The following is a 26,951-nucleotide window of genomic DNA, read 5'->3' on the forward strand; positions in this document are numbered from 1 at the left end:
CCATGGTAGTAATAGACATTAATTGACACTTGATTATTTAGATACAGCATTTTTGGTTATATAACTATTGGTTAGTTACATTAGTGGCTATATAATTATTGTTTAATTAACACTAAATGGTTAACTAGAAATACCTACCTTATAAATACTCCAGTTAAATGGGAGTTAGTTAGAAAACAAAATTAATAAGTTACAGAAGGCTCATTTTTGCAACTTATTTTGAAGAAGATATGAATTGATATTATTTCCATCTTACTAAATGTAGACTTCCAAGTTTGGAAAACTTAAATGAAAAAGTAAGTTGTTTAAAATTTTGTAACATATCACAAGTGTAGAACAGGCAGGAATATAACTCCAGATTTCCTGATTAGTCTTTATTATCCATATTAAATAAATGTAAGGTGCTTTTGTATGAAACTACGTCATTTTACAAAATACTGTTACCTGATTTTGGATTGAATTACTGGGTATTCTTTATTTGTGTGAAATTATCTTCTTGTAAAAACAAGCTATTCTGCTGAGTTTATGCTAAAATAATTGCCTTGATATTTCCTAAGCTAACTATCAGATGATGAGTGTGAAGTGACCTAAAAATATGCTTTAGGGTGAAATTGGAAACAGTATGCTGAAAAGAGAAGAGATGAGTCTTGACTGTGATGATAGATTGGGTTTTAATTCCAGTGCTGCCACTTCCTAGCTATGTAGCTTTAGTCAAGTTGCTTAATTTTTTTGAATCATCTTTTCATCATCTGTTAAATGTAGGATATTGAAGTTGGTTTCAATGGGTTTTCTTCTTATAAATCCTATTTCATTAATAGTTCTCTCCTCCCATTCTAAGACTTGAAATCTGCCTCACATAAATTAAAAAGAAAATAATGTAAATCATAGATCAAAGTATCAGTTAACACTGATGTTAACACTATGTAAATCATAGATCAAAGTATCAGTTAACACTTTCATTCTAGTGTTAATAGTGACAAAGATTAAGTTTTTTTATTTTAATGGCTATGCCGTAACTTTATCTTTTTCAGGTGAAAAATGTTTATTTCAAAAATTTCATACCTTTTATGAATTCTCTTGGAATTGTAGCTTCTAATGGACTTCCAGAGGTAATCTGAAAGAAAACTTAATTGGTAGAAGTTAATGTATTTTGGGACTTCTGGGAGGGAAGAGTAGCTGTCTAATTTCTTAAAATTACTTTTTATTAAATGTTTTTTGCCCAAAGAAGAAAGCTAAGTAGAATTTTGGTGAACCAGCTTTATATAAGTAAGAGAAAAACCTTTTGAATATATTCAGATGTATAAATAAGCAGCATTTGTAATTTGCATTAAAAATTGATTTTTACTGAAGTCTTTCAAAAATCAAATTGTAGGCTTTTGAATTTCTGAGTGCCATTATTTTTAAGTATAACTAAATATGCACAATCAAATTTGATTCTAATTTGCTGTGCATCCTTAAGCATAGGATACATGGATTGATGCCATCAACATAATTGGCATTTCTGTATTGTGGAATGTCTCTTTTGAACATTTAAACTACTTAATTGAAAATAAATTCATTCGAAACAGCTGTGATTATATTGCAGAAATGTTTTACCTTAATGGTGTGCCATCCATCTATCTGTTTCTTTTCGCATTTTGCCTCAAAAATCTTGCTTTTCAATGAGAACAGAACAACTGATATGTGGTAAGATGAAATATGTGGAGGGAAAGATACTTAGATAAATGATGAAGAACAAGTACTCAGGGATAAAGCAGTGTTTTAGAAGCACCTGGCATTAGTTACCAAGACCAAAAGACATGAAATCAGATAGGTAGTTTGCTGATTCTGTGACCTGAATTGGTGGCTAGTCCTTGAATAAATAAACTTATCCATCCAAAAATTATTTATTGAATGCTTAATATTTGCCAGATATTGTGCTAGATACTATCCATAAGAGTGTTAACTCACAGTCATTGTTGTTAAAGTGTTAGTTGGAGAAAAACAAAGAGAACGCTACAGGAGTCTGTAAGGGTCTGGTAGAAGTATACACATTTGCTGTGTCATCTTAGAGGAGGGCCACCAAATTCAGTGTGAGAACAGACGGAAAACTGTTGGAGGTGTGATTTCTGAGATGAGTAAGCTTTATGAGAAATGGGATTTCCAGTGTTAGAAATTATAGATTCACAGGGACAGTGATAGGTGATAGTGTGGTCTGTTCAGTGAACTCCAACTGATTCATTAAGATGGGGACACAGGGCAGAATACTGGTAAGATATATTAGAGAGGCAAGAAAAGGGGCCAAATGTTGTATTACTGAGTTTTCTTAACCACTGTACCAAAAAATGGGCTGTTCACAACTCTAAAGAATCTTGGACACTCACTGTAATTCTCTTCCTTTAGAAAGGATTATGGTTTTAATAGCAATCTTAAGATAAACCTTATATTTACCTCTTCATTTTTCATATAGTATTAATGGCTGCCCCAATAAATGATTGATAATTCGTGTCTCACTAAGATTGGGCAGAAACAATGACTAAATTCAATCAATGTGAGTGACTGTTTTAGCTAAAAAACTTACACAAACAAAAAATTTACATTTAACTGGATTTCTTCCTGCCTCTCCTTTTGAAATGCAATTTTAGTTCACTCAGGTTAGAAATCCTCAGACTTCAAAAGTCATAGTAGAAGTCATGCCAAATAGTTGTCTGTTGGGCATTAGTTTTTAAATTATGATTAGAAAATTATGAATCAGTACTTGTAAAAGACTTATAAGTTCTAGCAAATGTAGAAGTATCTGAGATTAGGAAGACATTATGCAGATGTGTAAGTGGGCTAATTAACTGAGCTAATATTCTTGTCCAAGACACTTAACTAAAGGGAGTTATAGCACCTCAAACAATTTAGAAAAGGTAGAGAGAATATATAACCGAGAGGATTTGTTATATTTGAAAAATATTTTTATCTTGATAAGCATAGGGAATGATTAGAAGTGAGGGATGTATGGGATATTTGGAAGATCTTGGCAATTAAGTGGTCATAATAATACCTACTGTTTTTTGTTACTGGTGATCATTGTCTACCTAAAACACTAATGAATGGGATGCATGCATAAAATTGGTTTAAAATTAGAGTTAAAAAGTAGCATTTTTTAATAGCACTTTCAGGTATGCTTTATTTTTATTGCATGTGAACTCAGTATATTAAAAAATGAAGTGTATGCACAAAGATTCTTTAAATAAGTATTTCTATGGACTGAGAGATGTAATGATATGAAAAAGATAATCAGTAATTTTTTCTTCTGAGGTGGAAAGTCTCTCTAAACAATATGAAGAGATTTACCTTAAAAACAAAGATCTTGATGCAAGATTATTTCTGGATCATGATAAAACCCTTCAGGCTGATCCTATGGACAGGTATTGTACATGGTCTAATTTTATTTGTTGAGGTACTTCTGCTATAGGTTGATTTAATATAGATAAGATTAAATAGGTTTTTATTTAACTTCATGATCTTTAAATATCATTTATAATAAGTTATTTCAAATGCCTTTCTATAAACCTGATAATAAGATAAACAGTATTCTAAGCATATAATATATAAACAAATAGAGGTTTAATGTGAAGTGCCCTGTATAGCAACTATTTTTTTAATTAAGCTGAATTTAATTTTAAAACTGCACTAAAAGAAAATTGTTGAAGTAATTAGTTTACTTAAGTAGTGGTCTCTCTTTTTCCCCACCCTTTTATCTGCTATTACTTGCTTGGTTCTTTTTCTTAAGAATGTTAATACAGAAGTATATTCTCAACATCTAAAGATAAAAACTTAATACAAAAAACAGAAGAAAACTTTAGAAGTAATGTAATTAACAACTTTAGAGAGATACAGGAGGAGGTTACTAATATTAAAAATTACCTTCCAGAGGTGTTGGGTATAAAAAACTTAATAGATGTTCTGAAGAGCAGCATAGACTGCTTGAAGAAAAGAGAATGGACAATCTAGAAGAACGTATTGAAGAATTCTCTAAGCATACAATGCAAATGGCCAAACAGATAATAAATAAATAAAGATCAAGAGACATAGAGGATAGATCCAGAAGTTCAACATCTGTTTGATAGGAATTTCAGAAAAAGATAATAAAGAGAATGAAGTAGAGGAAATAATTAAGGAAGTCATTGAAGAAAACTTTACAGAGCTAAAGGATGCAAGGGTTGAGGTTGTCACTGCTTACTGAATACCTTGTAAGACTGATGAGAAGATACTCATTCTTCGACACATCTGGTGAAATTTGGGTATTCCAGTGATAAAGAAAAAATCCGAAAGGCTTCCAGAAAAAGAGAAATAACTTATAGAGGAGCAAGAATCAGATTGACCACAGACTCTAGATACTCTAGATGCTAGGAATCAGTGGAGCTATGTCATAAAAGTTCTGCAAGCAAAAGGCTTTACACCTAGAATCCTTTACCCAGCCAAACTGGCATTTGATTTTGAAGGAAAAACAAAGACATTTTTTTGATACTGAAAAATTCACAAAGTTTGTTTCTTGCATACCCTCTTTGAAAGAATTACTGGAAGATATACTTTAGCAATCTAGGATGACTATAAACCATACACACAATATATATTATCTTCCTCCCACAGCAAGAATCAAAAAGGAAAGCAAAATTAAAATGCCACATTTCTACCTAGGAGGATGGACTGTGATCAGTATACTTGGGGAGCAGGTGAAAGGAAGGTTACACATACTACTTAAATGTTGGTGAAGTTAAAGTGTTAAAATTAGTGTTTATCACTCTAGCTTTTGCAGGAGTAGGCTTTCTACACTACTGGGGAGAGGGCGAGAATCTGTCATTGTAACCATAGACAGGGAGAGGTGGGGTGAAAGTAATAGAAAAACACAGGAAAAAAGATGGCAAGATAAGTTAAATGGGAAAAAAATGCAAAAGTTGAACTTTTATCATAAGTATTCAATTTTAGATCATTTATCATGATGTGAATCTTGAATCTCTACATTAAACCTTTTTCCTTTAGAAAAAAAAAAAGAAGTGCATTCTCTTGAATTATCATATAGAATTCTAAAGTAGGAATGATTGAGAGTAATTATAAAAAATTTGAATGATTATAGGGTAATTACAAAAAATTTGAATGATTATAGGTATATTTAATTTTATATCTTTAGCATGAAATCTTTTAATATGTAACTGATAATATATGTAACTTGTAGGTTAAACACAAAATGTTTCATATTTTATTTACATCAAAGTAAGGTTTTGGAAGCCATAATGATTGAAAATCTTGAGCTTTGGTTTGTTTGTTTTTTTAATACTGAAGAGCTTGCTTCGTAATACCATCTAACATCTAGAGATAGCATTTAACTTTTACTTTTAAAAAATTGTTAATGATTGGAGTACCTGTTTTTCATAAACCTAAAAGAAGAAACCCAGCTGAAAAACAATGGTGAAAAACACAAAATTTTTATTATTTAAGCAGCTTTTGGATCATCAGTTTCTTATCACTTCTGTTATTGAGTTACCATTTTGTATAATGGTAGGAGGCAACAAGTGATATATTGCTCTTTTGACTCATAAAACACAAATAGTGCATTTTCAATATGAATGTCTTTACTTATCATTATTTAGTTTTGAAATGCAGAGAACGCCACGAAAAAGTAACTCTGATGAAGAAGTGAATGTGATTCTTCCACAAACTCCAGTTAGGTATGCATTTTCTCACTTTTGTTTTTCATTGTAATTATTTATTCAGTGACTTCTTTTACTTTAAGTTTGTTCCTTTGTTCTGTTATATATTTATGTATACATACAACCAATATATATTGAGTGCTCTTTGCCTGCCAGGTATTTCATTAGTTGCTGAGGATATGATTATCAAATCTAGTTTTGTCCATCCTTAAGGAATATAACCTAGAATGGGAATGTATTTCATCTCAGTAAATAAAAAAAGAAAAAATGTATCATTACCCTTTACTCTGCATACAACTTAAGAAGATAGAAACCATTTTTCTGTCCTTTTCCTCACTTCCTGCATCTTACCTGCTAGTAAGTTCTGTTGAATCTACCTTTAATATATCTCTAGTCCATCTCCTGTCCTCCATTAGCACTCTCACCAACTTTGTCCAGATCTCCTCCTCTTTGTTTTGGATTTTTTTTATAGTAGCCTGCTAACTGATCTTGCTGCGTCTAGTCTCCTCACTATTCCTCTCTCCCCACCACCAGATATTTTCTCCAAAGAGTCCCAGAATAATATTCTAAAAATGTAAGTCAGATCATGTTCACTTTGCTATCAAACTTTTTGACTGCTTCTTTTGTTGCAGTTGAAATACACACTCCCTCACAGTGCTTACAAAACCTTATATGATCCAGCTCTGTTGTCTCTCTAACCTCATCTTGTTTTCCTGCTCATTGTGTACTAGCCAGTTTCCTGAATACTTGAGGCTCCTCTTTTGTACTTGAGGACTTTCACATTTGCTTTTCCCTCTTCTTGAAACTTTTCCCATTTTTATTTTTATTTTTTATTTTTTTCTTCTGAATTACCAACAGCTGCTCTTCCTTTAGGTTCAGGACAAATAATACTTTTTTTTTTTTAAAAGATTTTATTTATTTATTTGACAGACAGAGATCACAAGTAGGCAGAGAGGCAGGCAGAGAGAAAGAGGGAAGCAGGCTCCCCGCTGAGCAGAGAGCCCGATGTGGGGCTCAATCCCAGGACCCTGGGATCATGACCCGAGCCGAAAGCAGAGGCCTTAACCCACTGAGCCACCCAGGCGCCCCACAAATAATACTCTTTAAAAGATTTCTTTCTGAAGTACTTTCCTTTATTCTTCTTTCCGATAGTATCCTGTTGTTATTCCTTTATAGCGTATATCCCTATTTGTAATTAAAAATTAATTTGTGTGTTTCCTTGTTTTTACCAATACCCATAATAGCCTTTAAGCTTGATACTATTGTGGACCATGACATTTTTGTTCACCATTTAATAATTATGACCTAGGGTAATATTTGGTACATAGTGGGCTATCAGTAATATTTTTCAAATGACTACATAGACATATACAGATACATTTCTGTATTAGTGTAAATTATAGTCATAAACTTTTGACAAACTAATGAGGTGGCACAGAAGGGACATTATGAAGGGATTTTATTGAACTGAATTTTGAAACATGAAAGTCTGTGACACAGGAGACTGGCATTTTAGGGAGTAGAAATAGCATGTACAAAGGCGTGGAAGTATAAAATAACAACCGTTTGTCTGGGGAACTATTAGCAGCTCTGTACTGACTCCCTAAGTGGGAAGATGAAATGGCAGGAGAGGAGGGTGAATACTAGATCCTGAAAGGCCTAATACACTGTATCCATAAGTTTGGATTTTAGCTTGTGCGTGATTTGGCCTGCTGTTATATATGGGTGTTAAATAGGGATAAGGATAAAATTAGACTTGATTTTTTGAAAGTTTATGTGATAGTAGTTTGTGAGGGGATGGACTAAGGAGGACATGGTAAGAAATAGACCTCTCAGTCTGTCACAGTGATTCTTAACCAAGGGTGCAAATTAGAGTAACCTGAGGAGGTTTTTTTCCCAAACTACAAATGCCTAGACCCTACTACCATACACATAGTCAAAATCCCTGGACTGCTCTATTTCAGTAATTCAGTTGAGAAATGCTGAAGACATGAACCAAGAGTAGGCAGTTGGAATGAAGGAACAAGAACAGGTTTGATAAATATTTAATGAATTCATACTTAGAATATTATTCATGAGGCATTTATGGAACATGAAGAAGTAGTAACTTACAGATTTGAGAATTATCTGGGGAAGTTAAGACCATAAAAATAGATGAGTTTGCCTGAAGTAAAGGTATAATGGCAGGAATGGCTGGCTAAGCCCTAAAGAATGCTAGCATTTATTTATTTATTTAGTTAGTTAGTTAGTTCAGTTAGCCAACATATAGTACATCATTAGTTTTTGATGTAGTGTTCAACAATTCATTAGTTGTGTATAACGCCCAGAATGCTAGCATTTAAATACTAGATAGAAGTTAAAGAGAACGAGAGGGCACCCAGAGAATGAAGCCAAAAAAGCCAAGGGATGGAGGGAAATTCAGAAAAGAGTAGGTGTTTGAGTGTCACATGCTTCAAGGAAATCAAGTATCAGAACAATTGAGAAAGAACTTTTGGTGTTAGCAGTTAGTTAGTTATTTGTGGCTTTAGTCATTGTGGGCTTAAGCAGATTAGAAGATGTAAAAGTAATAAAAACAATAATATTTTAAAGATGAGGAAGGATATCAGTTGAGAGAGGTATAATAGTTTGGTATAATAATAATGAAGATAGAAAAAAAAATATATCAGTGATGTTTGTCATCTTTTTTCCTAAATGGAAACTTTCACCAAAAGAGGTTAAAAGACTTAAAGCCAAGTTCTTTTTCCAAACTGAACAAATGACATCGATTCTAATTCTTACTGATGTTACAAAAAAGAAAAAAACATGCTCACTGAACATGTTTGCTAAGTAATATTTAAGGACTCTTTAAGCCATAAACATTCTATAGTTCTTTGCATCAATAAACCATACCAACAGTAACAATGTACTGCTACTCCAAAATTGGAATGTTAGTATTTACTATACAACACACACACACACACACATATTGTAAAATTACAGAAATCTTAAGGGACTGACCCAGTTTTATGCTTTAACACTGATGACTTCTAAAATTATGTATGCTTTCATCTCAAGGCCTCTATAAAGAAAAGTCACATGCTGCTTCATTTGAATTACAATATATCCTATTGGTTTTATTTGAAAAACTTTAATGTTTGATTGTAATAATGTTTTCTTAAAAAAATTATCATTTTAATACCAGTTTATATGTTTTTTAAAATATCATTAATTTGACCAATTAATGTTTTTGTATGTAGTTTTATTAATAAATAGATGTAAAATTCTTCAACTTTAAACTTAGTGATTATGAACATGTTCTTTCTTAATGGTTTAAATAAAAGGTAATTCCCTTTTGCAACGATGTGGTTGGAATAAGAGAGTATTCCAAACAAAGTAAGTCCATCAGAGAAAGACAATTATCGTATGATGTTACTGATATGTGGAATTTAAGTAACAAAACAGAGGATCATAAGGGAAGAGGGGAAAAAATAAAACAAGATGAAACCAGAGAGGGAGACAAACCATAAGAGACTATCATAGGAAACAGAGGGTTGCTGGAGCAGAGGGGAGACGGAAGGATGGGGTAACTGGATGCTGGGCAGTAAGGAGGGCACGTGATGCAATGGGACTGGCTATTTATTATATAAGACTGATGAATCACAGGCCTACTTCTGAAGCCAATAATAAATTGTATGTTAATTAAAAAAAGAATGACAGGAAAAAAATTTAATTCCTTGTAAGCAACAGTATACTGAGGGTTTTGTAAAGTCTTATTTCAAAGAACTCTTTAAACAGAAAATAGGTGAGTTTGAAAGATTCATTTAACTTGTGAAATGGATATATTTTGTTTGTTCATTTGTTTTCCTTCAGTGTTTAATATTTCTTCCTGTTTTTTTTCTCTAGGACTGTTATGAATACTATCCAACAATTAATGATGATCTTAAATTCAGCAAGTGATCAACCATCAGAAAATCTGATTTCCTATTTTAATGTAAGCCATAAACGAAACATTATTATTTTATTATCTTGGGAAAGAAATTTGAAATTAAAAGTTAAAATACTGAGAATTTTAAAAAATACCTCCAAACCAACATGTCGTAGTCTGTTACCTTACTTCTTGCTTCTTTGAACCCTTCAAATTAAATATTGGTAGTAGCGTGTTATTTTGGTAGTGTTATTTTTAGATTTTTTTTTTTCATGTTTGCTCTTTGCCTTGCTCATCATTCTTTCTTGCAACTTAGACCTCATTTCCTAATTTCATTTCCTTTCTTCTTCAGATAAGTACTTTAATGACTCCTTTAGTGAGGGTTAGTTTGGGGTGAACTTAAAAGGTTTTTGTTTTGTTTTGTTTTGTTTGTGTTAAAGTATCTTTACTTTTATTTTTTGTAACATACTTTAGCTGAATCTTCTGTTCTAGATTGATATTTACTTTCTTTTAGATATTTGTAAGTAATACTGTTATGTTCCTGATTCTCCTTATTGCTGTTTAAGAAATCTGTGAATCTAACTTGTTTTGTTATATATCTTTTCTGTCTGCTTTTTAGATCTTTTTGAGTGTGATATTAGAATTCAACATTTGTCATATTTCTACAGTCTTTTATCCTATATTCAGCCCATTTTTATTTACATTTCTTGCCTGGACTTGTGTGCATTGCAATTTATAACTCCTGTAGACGTGAGTTTGACATCTGAAGGGCCACTCCCTGCTATACAAACAATGGAGAGAAGAGATCATGAAAACTAGCATTTGTGTTACTTGCTTGCTTCTTCACTCCTTATTTAAATTCAAATGAGGGTTAGGACTCACTGAAATGCTCAAACAGGGAAATTGGATAAGGCCAGGAAGATTATTAAAATTTGCCTTCTTCCAGTAACTGTGTTTTGTGTAGTTAACATTTTATTTAGTATCATAATCTTGTGGTCTTGTCATATTCTGTTCTCATCATCTTGTTTATATGCCTCTCAGGAATTAGTAATTTCTGTCATTGTATTCATAATTGTGTTGGCTCAGAACTGATTTTGTTTGTCAAAGGTCCTCTGCCTTTAAAAAAAAAATTAGATTATTTGCTGGGTTGTATGAGTTTTTCATAAAATTTTGAATATTAACCCCTTATTGAATAAGTGACATGCAAATATCTTCTCTCATTCAGTAGGTTTGGTAGTGATGTCTCTCATTCAGTAGGTTTGGTAGTGATGTTGCTTTTATATTTAGGGTGTTTTTTTTGTTGGTGGTGTACAATTGGCATACAACATTTTGCTAGTTCCTTTTTGCTTTGTTGATGGTTTTCTTTGCCATGTAGAATCTTCTTATTTTGATGTAGTCTCAATTGTTTATTTTTGCTTTTGTTGCTTTATTTGTTGTAAAACAGAAAATCAGATCTTGAAGACCAGTCTCAAGGGACATATATCCTGTGTTTTCTTCTAGATTTTTATGGTTTCAGGTCTAACATTTAGATTTTTTAATTCGCTTTGAGTTAATTTTTGTGTATTGTGTAAGATTGGTCAAGTTTTATTCTTTTTCATGTGGCTCTCTAGTTTTCCCAGCACTGTTTTTTGAAGAGACTGTCCTTTCCCCATTGTATATTCTTGCCTCCTCCATGCATAACTGGCTGTATGCACGAGTTTATTTTGGGGCTCTCTGTTCTATTCCACTAATCTGTGTGTCTGTTTTGTGCCAATACCACAAGTTTTTAAAACCGTAGCTTTGTAATATAGTTTGAAATCAGGCTGTATGATGCCTTTTTCTTCCTCAAGATTGCTTTAGCTATTGGGAATCTTTTGGTGTTGCATACAAATTTTTGGATTGTTTGTTTTATTTCTGTGTAGACGACATTGGAATTCTGATAGGGATTGCATTGAATCTGTAGATTGCTTTGGGTAGAATGGATATTTTAACAGTATTAACCCTTCCAATCTATGAGTGTGGGATATCTTTGCATTTATTTCTATGTTATTCAGCTTCTTCCATCAATGCCATATCGTTCATGTACAGGTTTTTCATCTCCTTGCTTAAATTTATTCCTAGGTATTTTATTCTTTTAGATACATTTGTAAATGTTTTCTTAACTATCTTATTACATTATTAGTGCATAGAAACAAACCTGATTTCTGTGTATTGGTTTTGTATCCTGCAACCTTACTGAATTAGTTTATTCTAGCAATTTTTTGATGGAGTCTTTAGGGTTTTTTATATATAATACCATGTCATGTGTCAATAGACACAGTTTTACTTCTTCCTTTCCAATTTGGATGCCTCTTAGTGTTCTTGCCAGATGGCTCTGGCTAGGACTTTCAATACTATGTTGAAGGGGGCATATTTGTCTTGTTTCTGATCTTACAGGAAAATCTTTCAGGTTTTCACCATTGAGTATGATAATAGCTGTGGGCTTGTCATACATAGCCTTTATTATGTTGAAGTATATTCCCTCTATACCTGCTTTGTTGAGAGTTTTATATCATAAGTGGATGTTGAATGTTGTCAAGTATTTTCTGCATCTTTTGAAACGATCATATGATTTTTATCCTTCATTTGTTAATGTGTCACATTTATTTGTGAGTATTGAATGAACCATCCTGGCATTTCTGGAATAAGTCTTGCCTGATTGTAGTATGTAATCCCTTAAGATATTGTTGAATTTGGCTTGCTAATAATTTCTTGTGGATTTTTGCATTTACATTCATCAGGGATATTGGCCTATAATTTTCTTTTCTTATGACATCTTTGTCTAATTTTAATGTCAGGTTAATGCTGGCCTTGTATGTGTTTGGAAGTGTTCCCTCCTCTTTTTTTTGGAGGGCTTTGAGAAGTTTAATTTTTTTTCTTTTTTGAATGTCTGGTAAAATTCATCAGTGAGGTTCTCTGAATTTTGACTTTTGTTTCTTTGGACGTTTTTGATTGTTGATTCACTTTCCTTATTAGTAATCAATCTGTTCATATTTTCTGTTTCTTCATGGTTCAGATTTGGTAGGTTGTGTGTTTCTAAGAATTTATCCTTTTCTTTTAGGTTTTCCAGTTTGTTAGTGTATAATTGTTCATAGTAGTCAATTACGATCCTTTATATTTCCATGGTTTTAGTTTGTAATGTCTATGCGACTTTTTTTAATGGGTGGAAAGGCTAACAAATCTGTTCTTTAGCTTGGCAGCAGAAAATTTAGATAAAACTAACATCCTAAAATGGAATTCTTTATGTTCTCCTTATTTTCAGTAGTTGCGTTTACCTAGTTTCTGTAGAAGTGTTTCTATGTTATAAATAACCCAAAGTGAAATTTTTATCTTATAGGACAGAAAATGTTAATTCTGATTAAACAGTATCCTCAACATTGATTTATGTTTTTCCTCTTTAAAGAACTGCACAGTGAATCCAAAAGAAAGTATCTTGAAAAGAGTGAAGGATGTTGGATACATCTTTAAAGAGAAATTTGCTAAAGCTGTGGGACTGGGATGTATGGAAATTGGATCACAGGTAACTTGAGTTCATCTTGATTAGTGTCACTATATGTAAATAACCTCAAATGAAATATATTTCCAAATTGTAAAAATATACTAGTATTTGTCCTATATTGGTAGATTCTGTATCTAAGCTACCTGTGATGCTGCTGTTTATGGAAAACTTTATAAGAAAATGCCCCTTACGCCATTACAAAAACCAAAAGTAAACATGTAGAAAATTTTAGAAAAAATGTAGACATTTAAAAAATATAAGCACAAAAATTAAAATCTTTGATGCCATTACATTTTTTGTATATATTCTTTGGCCTCTGCATATATGAATATTCATGAATGCATATACTTAGATAATGGGATCATATACATGCTATTTATTGGTGATATTATTGAGTGATGTTGGTTTTACTATTGTTATTTCAGAAAATCTACAACCTATATGTTGGGTAAAAGTATTGTCTCTGATTCAGAAGCCTGAGTTTATATCTGCTTCTACCATTTATGAGCTGTCATTTAACTTCTCTGAAATTCAGGTTTCCATATTGCTCTACTTTGTTGTGTGGAATTAGTGAGATAACATAAAAAATATGTTTGAAAACAATAATCTACTACATACATTTATTTCAGTGTAGTGAGGTTATATTTTGATACTGTGTTTTAAATAATAATATTTAGAAGTCTTTTTGGTTGTATATGAAATTTATGCTAATAATTTGAACAAAGGAATAGGGTTTGTGTGTATCTATCTAAAATTTGGTTATTCTTTGAACTAATGGGAACTATTTATTTGGTTAAAACATTTTGCTGATAGTATCAGTTGAGTCATTTTTTGCCTTTGCCAGTTTTATGGACAGAATATTCTCAGTCCTTGAGAGTTTTCTTGAAAATACATGTCCTAGGCCACAAAAAGTATTACATTAGTGTATAAAATGTTTAAAATAGTACAAGGTGTATAAAACATATACTCTGTGTGTGTGTGTGTGTGTTTCTGTTGAATGATGTAGGCTGAAGCAGAATGAAGGAAAAGGGAAACCAAGTACTGGACCTTCCCTCTTGATAATTTATTGGGAACGTTAACCATCATTTTATATGGAAGTCCTGAATGTTAGACAGGCTAGGTTTTGTGATCTCTTGGTATTCATATTCCTAAAAGTATCAGAAATGTATTTTAAGAGAAACATTCTTAAAAATTAATAATTGTGATTTTCTAAAGTAGTGGAATCTAATTTTTTTTCTTTGTAGCGATACAAACTTGGAGTCCGATTGTATTACCGAGTAATGGAATCCATGCTTAAATCAGTAAGTTAAAAAGAACATAATAGAAAAAAATCCAATGCTGACACAAAAAAGACATTAGCTAAATGTTTTTTTAATCTGTTTTAGGAAGAAGAACGATTATCCATTCAAAATTTTAGGTAAATTCTTTAGTTTTAATGAAACAATTTCTTCCTTTTTTTAATAAAAGTAAATGTTTTAAAATCATTCTTTTCTTTCCTTTAGCAAACTCCTGAATGACAACATCTTTCATATGTCTTTGTTGGCATGCGCTCTTGAGGTCGTAATGGCTACATATAGCAGTAAGTTAAATTTTAGTAAATAAACATTTTAGTTCAGTTTAAAGTTAAAAAAAAAAAACTTATCTAAGGTGTGGTGTGTTTTTGGGGGGGTGGAGTTAAGGAGACAATAGCATAATGTAGAACAGTATGTACTGAAGAATGTAAGTAGTCCCCATAAATTACTGTAAATGGGTTATTATCTGAATTATTTCAGGTCATCTTGGAAATAGTACTTCACTAGACTCTTATTCTGGGCTGTCCTTAGTCCAGGAAATATTTCTACTGAAATCCCTTCCAAGACCGGAGATTGTAAATTACCAAAGGAACATTTACCTATATGGAAACACTACTTTAGATTCTATGGTCATAAAACCAAAGGTTAGAGCCAAAGTCCACCAGATAAACAGACAGAGGCCACTCATGGTATTTTCTTTTAGATATAATTTTAGACATGTATTGTGTTGCAAATAATGTTGCAAATATTAAGTTTTGTTTGCAAAAACAAAAAATTTACTTCAGGTTACAAATACACAATAAAAGAGAAATATATATGGAAAATTGTGAATCCTCATTTATAACCAAAAAATGGTAACCAAATTAGCAAAATCTTAAAGAAACCTTCCCTCCCCACATCAGGAATTAGTGAGACTGTGAAAATGGATATGCAAATGCGTTGTTGTTTAGATATTAAACTGGTTAGATATTGTTCCTGACATAAGTTTAGAATAGTTAGACCACTGAAAATTTGATATAAGCATGAGCCCTCTATTTAGGAAAAACATGTGCACCTACACTCAGAATTTAGAAGCCTATTTCCTATAAGTCTATGGAAAGAATTCTGCTCCAAGGGTGCCTGACTGGTTCAGTCAGTAGAGCACACAACTAACCATGTCATTATGGTCTTGGGTTCAAGTTCCACGTTGGGCATGGAGACAACTTGAATTTAAAAAACAAAATTTAAAAAATAATCTGGTCTGAATAAAAAATTTTTGTTTAGCTTTTCCACTGTGTTTTAAAATTTTTGTTTCATAAAATCTTTTCAAACTGAAAGTACATAATTGAAGGCTTAACATCTCATACCTAAGTTACATTTTTTCTTTCATTTTTAGGAAATACATCTCAGAATCTTGATACTGGAACAGATTTGTCCTTCCCATGGATTCTGAATATACTTAATTTAAAAGCCTTTGATTTTTACAAAGTGATTGAAAGTTTTATCAAAGCAGAAGCCAACTTGACCAGAGAAATGATAAAACATTTAGAACGATGTGAACATCGAATCATGGAATCGCTTGCATGGCTCTCTGTAAGTAACTAGCTAAAATAATTAAAGATATTAATTTGCAAATGAATAACAGTTATATGTTAGTGAGAGGTATTCGTTAAAATTTACCTCAAGAGAAAAGATGCAATTTAATGAAAATGCAATTTCAGTGTATAGCCCAAGAGTTAAGTGGAATATTAAAATGGAGTTTTCTTTTACTTGGGCTCCCCAGACCATCTGATAGGTAATAACTTTAATTAAGAAATGGCACTTTAAAGCAAAACACAATTCCTTAAAGTATTTGAACAGTATATTTAAAATAGAGTTGTCATGTTTGAAATTTAAATGCTGTTAAATTCCAACAAAAAGGTAAAAATTAGAATTATGCTATTTAGGTGATTTAACAAAGTACAGTTTTCTGGTTCAATTTATTTGTATTTCTTTTTGTTCTATTATTAAATGTAGTCCAAAAATCTACACTATTGTTCAATTATAGTTATTGTTTATAGCATTATAGAAGCACAAATCATATTCTCTATGTATTCTATTTATAGCATATGAGCTATTGATAAGGCGTTTGTTTCATAAAGTTGGCATTTTCTATGTAGTAATTATTTGAAGTTCCTCTGTGTTACGCTCTTTAAATCTGCATAGTTGGGTAATACTTTGTGACTCATCAGATCTGTAGATTAATATAGAGTTTGTTTCTTTTGAAGCTGTGTTGCATGCTAAGCATATAACTTTTCATTTATGCCAATATATAGAAATGGCAATGAAAACATTAAGACTTTAGTTACACTAGAATTATAATCTATACACGTAAGTCTTAGTTTTAATTTTTTGATGTTCCAAAAACTTAATGACTAAGAGATAACTTATTTCTTAGTGTTTTCTTGCATTGCTGTATGAACAGAGTAGATAGAATAGGGGAGAAGTAGGGGAAGTTGATAGAAAGCCATTGCATTTCTATAATTGAATTTAATAACTCCATTATATAGGACCTTCTACTTCATGGGAAAAGGAGTGCTTAGAAATCTAGGGGATTTCTAGAGGTTTGAGAATGACAAAAATGAATCAATGATAAATATAATAAGAGGTATTTTTCAGAGGCTGATGTGTCCTCTCCTAGACATTGAAATCAAGACATGACTCTATCATATGAAAGTGACTGTTTTTATTTGTTTAGAGAGTTTTTTTTCCCATTAGTATGCATCTGCAGCATGGCTTGCATTGGGGTAAACATTGTAAAGATACAGAGAAGACATGGGCTCTGACAATTGTGGAGGAAATAGAAATTTATTGTTTATAAATTGCTTGTGCTCAAGCCTGTTTAGTAGAGTTACTGGTGTTCTAGAATTATAAACAATATCCCTTTATTCTTGAGAATTTTTGGAGAAAAAGTGACATGCCCAAAGTCAGGAGAAATATATAATTTATTAATAGGATGTGGAAGTCATAAGCCTCTACATATAAATTCTAAATGTGGTTGTTGTCTCTAGGGGATAAAATTATAGATGATTTGTATTGTCATATATTTTTAATGCTTGAACTTTTAAAAACTTCTTTTACATTTAAAATTTTTATTTTTTTATTTTTATTTATTTTATTTTTTTAGTCATTAAGGGAATAGGGTAACTGTGAAGATAAGTCATATCACAGAAATAGAATACTATGAATTTCTCATGTGAGAATAATTGACATTTTAGAGAAGGGTAGATACCATAGATATAGTTGAGCTTTCACAGACTTTTTTTTTCAACTGAAGTAAAACATATATACAGAAAGCTATATATTACAGGTTTACAGTTTGAAGAATTTTTCATAAATTGAACACACTCCTGTTGCCAGCACCCAGATCAAGAATCAGAGCAAACTTTAATAAACTTTTGATTCTATATGGCAATAAGAATTTTTCATTTAACTATAGATTCAAACAGTATTGGTTACTTAGGGAAATATCAAGGGAGGCTCTACTTACTTTTCCCCCCAATAATTTAATAAAAGAAAGAACATCATCATGTTTTTAATGGTTACATGGAGAAGGGTTCCAGCATCTTTGCTTAACAATCTTGAGAAATAATAAATCAAGAACAGAATAACTTGAAGGAAAAAGCATATCTTTCTTTGTTTTGATTCCAAAGAGATTAATAGGCCATATATAAGTATAAAATGCTAAACAGTCTGTTGAAAAACCTGGTAAAATCTTGTTCCCTGGAAATTTAAAGGAATTAGAGGTGATTTAGAATAAACCATACCTAAGGGTTAGATTAAATGACTTCCAGATGTTTAGGCCTTTTAAATCTATTAAGCAGTTTATAATGCCAGCAGTTATGATGTGAGATTTATATATATTACTTTTAGTATGCTCAAAACTCATCAGATTTTTCCTCAGTTAAACCTTTATAAACCAAGATACACTAGGTTCGTTCATTCTTTCTTTTCTTCCTTACCTTTTCTTTTCTTTCTTTCTTCCCTCCCTCTCCCCTTCCCTCCTTCCTTCTTTTCTCTTTCTTGTTTTTGACAGAGAGAGAGAGAATGAGAGAGCAGGAGCATGAGCAGGGTCAAGAGCAGAGGGAGAGGGAGAAGCAGACTCTTTGTTGGGCAGGGAACCCAACGCAGGCTGATCCCAGGACTCTGGGATCATGACCCGAGTTGAAGGCAAACACTTAACAGACTGAGCCACCCAGGTGCCCGGTGCTTTATTTTCTAAATGGTTTCTCTTCCTGGGAATATTGTGGACTCTTCCTATTGATCTCCCTGCATCTCTAACTTCCTTAAGACTATTTTTCTGGCGGCAACTAGAGAAATCTTTTTAAAAATGCAAATATCATCATGCTAACTCAAATAAAAACCTGTGAGGGTCCTATGCATCTGGTAATGGTGGAGGACGACTTAACAACATGACTCCCCTCAAAAAGACAGTTATAAAACCTCTGCATGATTCAGAAAGCAACTGCCTGAAATTCCTGGACAGGAAGAATAGACGGACTCTTCAGGAAAGAAGAGAAGCTCTGAGCCTGGGAAGGAAGCTTTCAGCCCAGGGCTAAGTGGAAAGTGTTATAGGACGGGTAGGGGGTGCCAGTGAGAAGAAAACTGCAGGCTTTCTGGCCGGGCCAGGGAAACTAAAAAAATAGAAGCTGGGGAAACCTTGGCTGCTGAGGAGAGTAGACAAATCCTATCTGCCCATTTCTTTATGTGAAACCTGAATTATTGCACTGTATGGATGAACAGCAGCTTAATGAAGGAAGATCTGAACTGAGACAGGTGCTGCTACCCAAATAAAAAGTTTACAGTTCAGACGCCTGGGTGGCTCAGTTGGTTAAACAGCTGCCTTCGGCTCAGGTCATGATCCCAGTGCCCTGGGATCGAGTCCCACATCAGGCTCCTTGCTCTGCAGGGAGCCTGCTTCTCCCTCTGACTCTGCCTGCCACTCTGTCTGCCTGTGCTCGCTCTCGCTCTCTCTCTCTCTCTGTGACAAATAAATAAAATCTTAAAAAAAAAAAAAAACTATCATATTTAAAACAAACTGAGGGTTGCCGGGGGGGAGGGGGTTTGGGAGAAGGGGGTGGGATTATGGACATTGGGGAGGGTATGTGATTTGGTGAGTGCTGTGAAGTGTGTAAACCTGGTGATTCACAGACCTGTACCCCTGGGGATAAAAATATATGTTTATAAAAAATAAAAAATTAAAAAAAAAAGTTTACAGTTCAGGTTCAGTGAAAATAATCACATGCTTAAAAACAAAATGAAGCAATGCTTATTTGAGAAAAAAAATAACAGAATCCAGAAATCTTTACAATTTAACATTTATGATGTTCAGGACACAGTTTTAAAATTACAGCATATGAAGAGGGTCAAAGGAATCAGGTCCAGGGTTTTAGAATGGGAACTTTAGGTCAACTATTTGATGCCTCAGGGCTCTCTTGGGAGTTTTGTTGCCTCCCTTTTTCTTCCATCAGCAGTTCAAAGTGTCTCCCTGGTGTCCCTGCAACCATTTTAGGGAATCTGCAAAGTTAAGGAGTATTTTTATACTATTAAGATGTTACTTATCTTTTTTACTCTCTTGACATTTATACTGATGATGTAAAAGTGTTAGCACCTTTGCAGGTATCAGAGCAATAGCATCAAGCTAGTTGTCCTTGTATTCTTCACTACCACAAACTCTCCGTTAAAATACAAAACAGAATATGTCAGTTTCATTTAAGAATGCCATTGACGCACTAGTAAGCAGTATTAATTTTATTGAATTTCTATTTTCAATCACATGTTGTTGAAAACAACTGACAATAAATATTGCCAATGGTAAATTTTTGAGTTTCCAAGGGAAAATTAGAATTTGGTTAAGCTTGTACTGAGAAGTACAGCTTCTCAGGACTTCAGAGACTTCTGATGAAATCAGTGGTATATTAATAAATGTGACTTTCTGATATTGTAAAGGAGATTTGTCAGTGTTTGTAAGGTCTCCATGATTCAATATTTCCAATATTTCCAAAAGACCAGTGAATCATGTCATAAAGTCATTAAGAAATTTATTCAAAGTTTAAGGTAGATCCATAATAATTTTTTAAAACATTTATAACATAAAAATTAATAAAGTTCAAGATAGAACAACAGATTTTAATATCTCAGAGTATGAAAAGTTTTTGTTAATTGATATATTGATATTGTTCCCAATTCCACATTGTAACTAAGCTTTAAGGAGCTATAACTTGCCAAGTTTTAGGCTAGTATAAAAAAAAATCCATTACTATTTTTTAAAAAAGATTTTATTTATTTATTTGACAGAGATCACAAATAGGCAGAGAGGCAGGCAGATAGAGAGGAGGAAGCAGGCTCCCCACTGAGCAGAGAGCCTGATGGGCTCGATCCCAGGACCCTGGGATCACGACCTGAGCTGAAGGCAGAGGCCTTAACACACTGAGCCATCCAGGCACCCCATAAAAATCCATTACTATCTTAAAGCTCTATGATTTATTACATTCTTAGAAATTTTCTTTTTTTTTTAAGATTTTATTTATTTATTTGAGAGAGAGAGACAGAGATAGTGAGAGAGAGTACAAGCAGAGAGGAGAGGGAGAAGCAGGCTCCTCACTGAGCAGGGAACCCAATGTGAGGCTTGATCCTAGCATCCTGGGATCATGACCCAAACCAAAGGCAGATGCTTAACTGATTGAGCTACCCAGGTGCCCCTGTTTTAATTTAAATTTAAATTAAACTTAATTTTACTTAAAAATTACTAATACAGGGGATCCCTGGGTGGCTCAGTGGGTTAAAGCCTCTGCCTTCGGCTCAGGTCATGATCCCAGGGTCCTGGGATCGAGCCCCACATCGGGCTCTCTGCTCAGCAGGGAGCCTGCTTCCTCCTCTCTCTCTGCCTGCCTCTCTGCCTACTTGTGATCTCTGTCTGTTAAGTAAATAAATAAAATCTTTTAAAAAATTACTAATACAGTAAATATTGATAGATATAATTCATATGAACAAAAACTTTTGGGCCTTGAATAATTTTAAGAATGTAAGAGAGTTTATGAGTCAAATGTTTGAGAATGCCTGCCTTCTATTCTCTTCTCCATTTACTCTTGTCTTTTCTTGTAACTCACACAACCATGTTTTTTTTTCACCTGTCCCTGAGTCTTTGTTCACTTCGTAGACCCCACTTAAAATACTTTCTTCTGCCTTTGTACTTACCAGAATTTCAGTTCTACTTCTACTATGTTGTTCATGACCATCCTAGTTTATAGTCATTCTTCCTCCTTTACAGTCTTACAGTGTTTATTACTAACTACTTACCAGTCATTTATAAATTTTATATCTTATTCTATGTGCATATGTGCAACTCAGGTTAATTGAGTTACTGTATATAAACCACTCAGAACAGTGGCTGACATTATGTATGTGGCAATTAATTACATAAGTGGAAGTGATGGATAAAGAGGGGTCAACTAATGATGACATATAGGTAGTATCATTCATTAAAATACCGGGATCAGATGAGATTTTCTTGGAAAGATGAGTTTCATTTGATTATGTTGAAGTGCTTGTAGGTTCTTCAAGTAGAGGTGTCCTATAGCAGTTGGATATGTGTGTCTGGAGCTAAGGAAAGAAATATTAGGTATTTTCTAGTATATAATACTAGGCTAGAAATATGAACCTGAAAGCTGCTGGCACATATATAACAAAAGTTTCCATCCTTATTGACAGTTTATTTTGTGCCGGGCCTTGTGGTGAGTACTTCTTGTAGTATCTTTAGTTTTTATAATTTATGAGGTCATATTCTAGATGAGGCAATCAGTGCTTAGAACTTTAATAACTTGTCCAAACCACACAAGCTAAATGGCAGCTCTGTGGTTTGAACCTGGGTCTGCCTGGCTCTGAATTTGTTAATCTACATGTTTTTACCAAGTAACTAAAGTTTGGGGAATGGATGAGATCGCCTAAGGGGAGAATATAGCACAGTAGTTCCATCTTATCCATGTCTGATGTGTTCCAAGACCCCCAGTAGATGCCTGAAACCATGAATAGTATTGAACCCTTTATGTTCTGTTTTTCCTATATATACTTACCTGTCATAAAGTTTAATTTATAAATTAGGCACAGTGAGAGATTAACAATAATAACTACTAAGAAAATAAAACAATTATAATAGTATCCTGTAATAAAAATTATGTGAATGTGGTCTCTTTCTCCTCTCAAAGTATTTTATTGTACTATAGTTACCCCTCTTCTTGTAATGTGAGATGACAAAAAACCTATATGATGAAATGAAGTGAGGTGAATGACATAGCTTTAGGTAAATGAAGTGAGGTGAATGACATGACACATTAGAAGGAGAATCTTCTGCTTCTATACCGCAGTTGAGTATGGGTAACTGAAACCATAGAAAGCAAAACTGCAGTCAAGGGGGGCTACTGTATAGCAAGAGAAGGTGGTTAAAGATAGAGGCTTGAAGTGTTCTGACATTTAAGAGGTAGACAGAGAAGAGAAGCCTACAAAAGAGATTGAAATAGAACAGCCAGAGAGATAGGAGGTGGTGTCATAAAGAGAAAGCATTACAAGGTCTGAGAAGGGGCTTGGTGTTTAAGATAATGTAGGAGCTACCAGTAAGAACTGAAGAGCATTCATTTGAGCAACAAGGAAGCCACTGGCAGTGGTAGCAAGGACTCTTAATAGAAGTCGTGGAGGCAGGAGTAGATTGCAGTGGGATTTTTTTTTTTTTAAGATTTTATTTATTTATTTTGACAGAGAGAAATCACAAGTAGATGGAGAGACAGGAGAGAGAGAGAGAGAGAGGGATGCGGGCTCCCTGCCGAGCAGAGAGCCCGATGCGGGGCTCAATCCCAGGACCCTGAGATCATGACCTGAGCCGAAGGCAGCGGCTTAACCCACTGAGCCACCCAGGCGCCCCTGCAGTGGGATTTTGATGAGATGTGAATGAGGGATAAAGTGGAGACAGTGATTGTCTAGCTTTTTGCTAGAGTCTTGTCTGAAGGGAAATAAAGATATAGCTGCCAATTGTGTGAGGTGGAGGGAAGATTATATTTTTGAGATGGGAAAGATAGGATTAAATGTGGATGGAAAAGAGCCATTCATTATGAGTGTTCTCTGTTGCAGGATGACACATCAGTGGCTTAAAACAACCATTTTATTTTGTTCATGATCTTGAGGGATTTAGGAAGAGCTTGACTGGGCAGTTCATCCTTGACTATATGGTGTCAGGGGCAAGATCTGCTTCCATGATGCTTCTACTTTTTGTTTTTCCTTTTTAGAGGAAGAGAGGTTGGGGGCAGAGGGAAAGAGATTGAATACTAAGTAGTTTCCATGCCCAGTGCGGAGGCCAACATAGGGCTTAATCTCCCAACCCTCATAATATGACCTGAGCTGAAATCAAGAGTCCAGCACCCAACCAGCTGAGCCACCCAGGCACCTCTCCATGATGCTTCTTAACTCACAAGTCTGGCCCCTCATTGCCCCCCAGTACATGGTCAATTTTTCTTTCCCTTCCCTTCCTACTCTGAGTGCTCTCATCCTCCTGGCCTTCTCATATGAGAAGGTATGCAACCCACAGCATATTGGTTTCAGAATACTCATGCATCTTACATAGTAGCTGGCTTCCAAAAGGCTTCTGAAAGGACTGTAGCTGGAAGGTATGTTCTGTTGGTGAGAGCAGTCACAGGGCCTGTCCAGATTCAGGGGGTTCCCTTGAATAGATGTCGTCTCCTGTTTGAGGAGAGGATTGGAAATATTGTGCAGCAAATGGAAAGAATGGAAGCAGTTACAAGTTGAGGTATGTGGGTGCTGTGGTAGAAAATGGGGGACTTTCCATCTAATGGCCTTATTTATTTATTTATTTTACAAAATAGAGCTGAGGTAATTTGCTGAGTGTGGGTTGGTGGGTTGGGATAGGGAATGCAAAGTGGTGTAGTCAGAAGTTTGAGGAGAGTGGCCACAATTTTAAATTAAAAAAAAAAAAAAGAAACAGCTTTTAATTAATTAATTAATTAAGAAGTTTATTCATTTGACAGAAACAGAGAGAGCGCAAGCAGGAGAGAGGCAGAGGAGAGGGAGAAGTCAACTCCCTGCTGAGCTGGGAGCCCAAATCAGGGCTCAATCCCAGGACCTGGGCATCATGACCTGAGCCAAGGGCAGATGCTCACCTATCTGAGCTGCTCAAGCACCCCTTAAGAAACAGCTTTTAATAAAATTTAATAGAAAGAGATTTTAACTTTATATTCCGGAGCTAGAACATTTTATATAGTTTACTGTATTCTAAGAAATAATATTGGGAGCACATGTATGATTTGGAATGGAGATGAAAACCACTGGAAGTGAGGTGGGTCAAGGAACCAAGAGGCTGAGAGATGAAGTCACCTGGACATGTGGTAGAGAGGAATGTGGACTAGGCACCAAAGTCTTCAGTGCTTGATGGAAGTGACTCTGAGAAGTCTTCAGTGCTTGATGGAAGTGACTCTGAGATCAGAGGTTCTAGGAGGGGCAGAGAGTTCCTGAAAAGAAAAGGTCCTGTCTAACTTCTTAAAAAAATTTTGTACAATACCTAGTTCATTGTCTTACATATAGAATTTAAGTGCAAAAACAACTAGAATTATAATGTCTTCTTGATTAATCTACCCCTTAATTTATGAACTGACCCTCTTTATCCCTTGTACTATTCTTTGCTCTTAAAACTGCTTTGTCTGGTCAGTAAAACCACCCCAGCTTTCTTTTCTTTAATATTAGCTTGGCACGTATTTTCCCCCATTCTTCTACTTTTAACCTATTTGTGTCTTTATACTTAAAGTAGTTTTCTTATAGGCTGCATCAGTGTTCTATAGTTTTCAGATACAGATCTTTCACCTCTTTGGTTAAGTTTATGCCAAACTATTTTAGTCTTTTTAGTATAATTTTAAATGGAATTGTTTTCTTAATTTCTCTCTCTGCAACTTTGTTATCAGTGTATAGAAATGCATCCAATTTTTTGGTATTAATTTTGTATCTTGCAACTTTACTGAATTCATTTATTGTGCTAATTTTTTAGTGGAGCCTAGGATTTTGTATGTATAGTATCATGTTATCTGAACAGACCAATTACTAGTAATGAATTTGAATGAATAATCAAAAAACTACCGACCAGAGAGATTCACAGGTGAATTCCACCAAACACGTAAAGAGTTAATGCGTATTCTTCTCAAACTTTACCAAAAAACAGGAGAGGAAGGAAAGCTTCCTAATGCATCAGCGAGTCTAGCATTACCTTGATACCAAAACCAGACAAAGACACTACAAAAAAAGAAAACTATGGGCCAAAACCCCTAATAAACATAGATGCAAAAATCCTCAAAAAAATATTAGCAAACCACATTCAGCAATATATCAAAAGGATTATGGATTTATGAACTTTATAGGTTTCATCAAATTTGGAAATTTTTGTCTATTGTTTTCTTAAAATATTTTAGTTGACTCCTCCTAACTCTCCTTTCAGGGATTCCAGTAACTTGAGGTTACCTAATAATCTGTTACTCTTTTTATTTTTTCCCCAGTTGTTTGCTTTGTTTCATTTTAGATTGTTTCTATAGCTGTGTCTTCAAATCATTAAGTTTTTCCTCTGAAATGCCTAATCTGCTATTATTTTTCTATCTACTGCAATTCTTAATCTTAGACACTATATTTATCAATTTTAATTTTTATTTGAATCCTTTTTTACATCTTCTGTATCTCTCTTTAACATGTTAGGCGAGAAAACATGTTTGGGCTTTCCTTTACCTTCTTGAACATATGGAATATAGTTATAATAACAGTTTTAAAGTCCCTGTCTATGAATTCTAACATCTTTGTGTTTAGGTCTGTTTTTATTGACTGATACTTCTCCTATTTATTTATTTATTTATTTGCCCTTTTGGGTTTACTTTGTAATTTTTTTATCAGGTGCCAGACATTGTGATTTTTACCTTATGGAATCCTAGATATTTTCATATTCCTTTCAGTATGTTTCATTTGTGTTTTGGTACACAATTTAGATTCTTAGAAATAATTTGATCCTTGTTAAGGCTTTTGTTGTTTTTGGACAAAGCCCAAGCAGTCTTTAACCTATGGCTAATCTATAACACCCTTCTGAGTACTCTACCCTATGTCACATGTATTAAAAGGGTTTTCCACTCTGGTTGGTGGAAATCAGAACTTTTCTTGGCTCTGTGTTAGCTTCTGAAATGGTTCTTCTTTTTCCAGTGTTTTTGTTTGTTTGTTTGTTTTTGTTTTTGTTTTTGTTTTTCTTTCCTTTGGCTCTGGATAGGTTCTGAGAGGTTCTCCTCTGAAGACTTGAGCATAACCCTCTACAGATCTCTGGAGCTCTCTCTTTGCAACTCTTTCCTTTGTGTGTAACTCCTTCCTCTGGTATTCTGTGCAGCTAATTTTAGCTACCTTGGCTTCCTTGAATTCTGAACTCTGTTTTCTGCCAGGGATACCAATGGACTTTTTCTTCTCTTTGCTTTGTAGCCTGGGAACACTTTCCATGCAGTAAACTGAGGCAGTGGTTGGATTTA

General features: G+C 33.8%; 1 protein-coding gene and 1 long non-coding RNA gene across 3 annotated transcripts in view; one reads left to right on the top strand and one right to left on the bottom strand.

Annotated features, from left to right (window-relative positions):
- The window catches only part of RB1 (RB transcriptional corepressor 1), a 161,530-nt gene that overhangs the window by 51,110 nt on the left and 83,469 nt on the right, over window positions 1-26,951 (top strand). For both annotated transcript variants that reach the window (XM_013059804.2, XM_045076673.1), the window contains 9 exons: window positions 1,032-1,109; window positions 3,286-3,395; window positions 5,619-5,696; window positions 9,561-9,648; window positions 13,004-13,120; window positions 14,344-14,400; window positions 14,485-14,516; window positions 14,602-14,678; window positions 15,767-15,963. In XM_013059804.2, the coding sequence (XP_012915258.2) occupies window positions 1,032-1,109; window positions 3,286-3,395; window positions 5,619-5,696; window positions 9,561-9,648; window positions 13,004-13,120; window positions 14,344-14,400; window positions 14,485-14,516; window positions 14,602-14,678; window positions 15,767-15,963 (834 nt within the window). The remainder of the gene's footprint in view (window positions 1-1,031; window positions 1,110-3,285; window positions 3,396-5,618; window positions 5,697-9,560; window positions 9,649-13,003; window positions 13,121-14,343; window positions 14,401-14,484; window positions 14,517-14,601; window positions 14,679-15,766; window positions 15,964-26,951) is intronic.
- On the bottom strand, window positions 24,015-25,298 carry LOC106006531. Its single transcript, XR_001180635.2, has 2 exons — window positions 24,787-25,298; window positions 24,015-24,135 (listed from the first exon to the last, which is right to left on the bottom strand). It is a non-coding gene; the product is annotated as an uncharacterized LOC106006531 (long non-coding RNA).

The sequence above is a fragment of the Mustela putorius genome, unplaced genomic scaffold (assembly GCF_011764305.1).
Source record: "Mustela putorius furo isolate JIRA1106 unplaced genomic scaffold, ASM1176430v1.1 tig00000179_pilon_pilon_pilon, whole genome shotgun sequence".
NCBI lineage: Eukaryota > Metazoa > Chordata > Mammalia > Carnivora > Mustelidae > Mustela > Mustela putorius.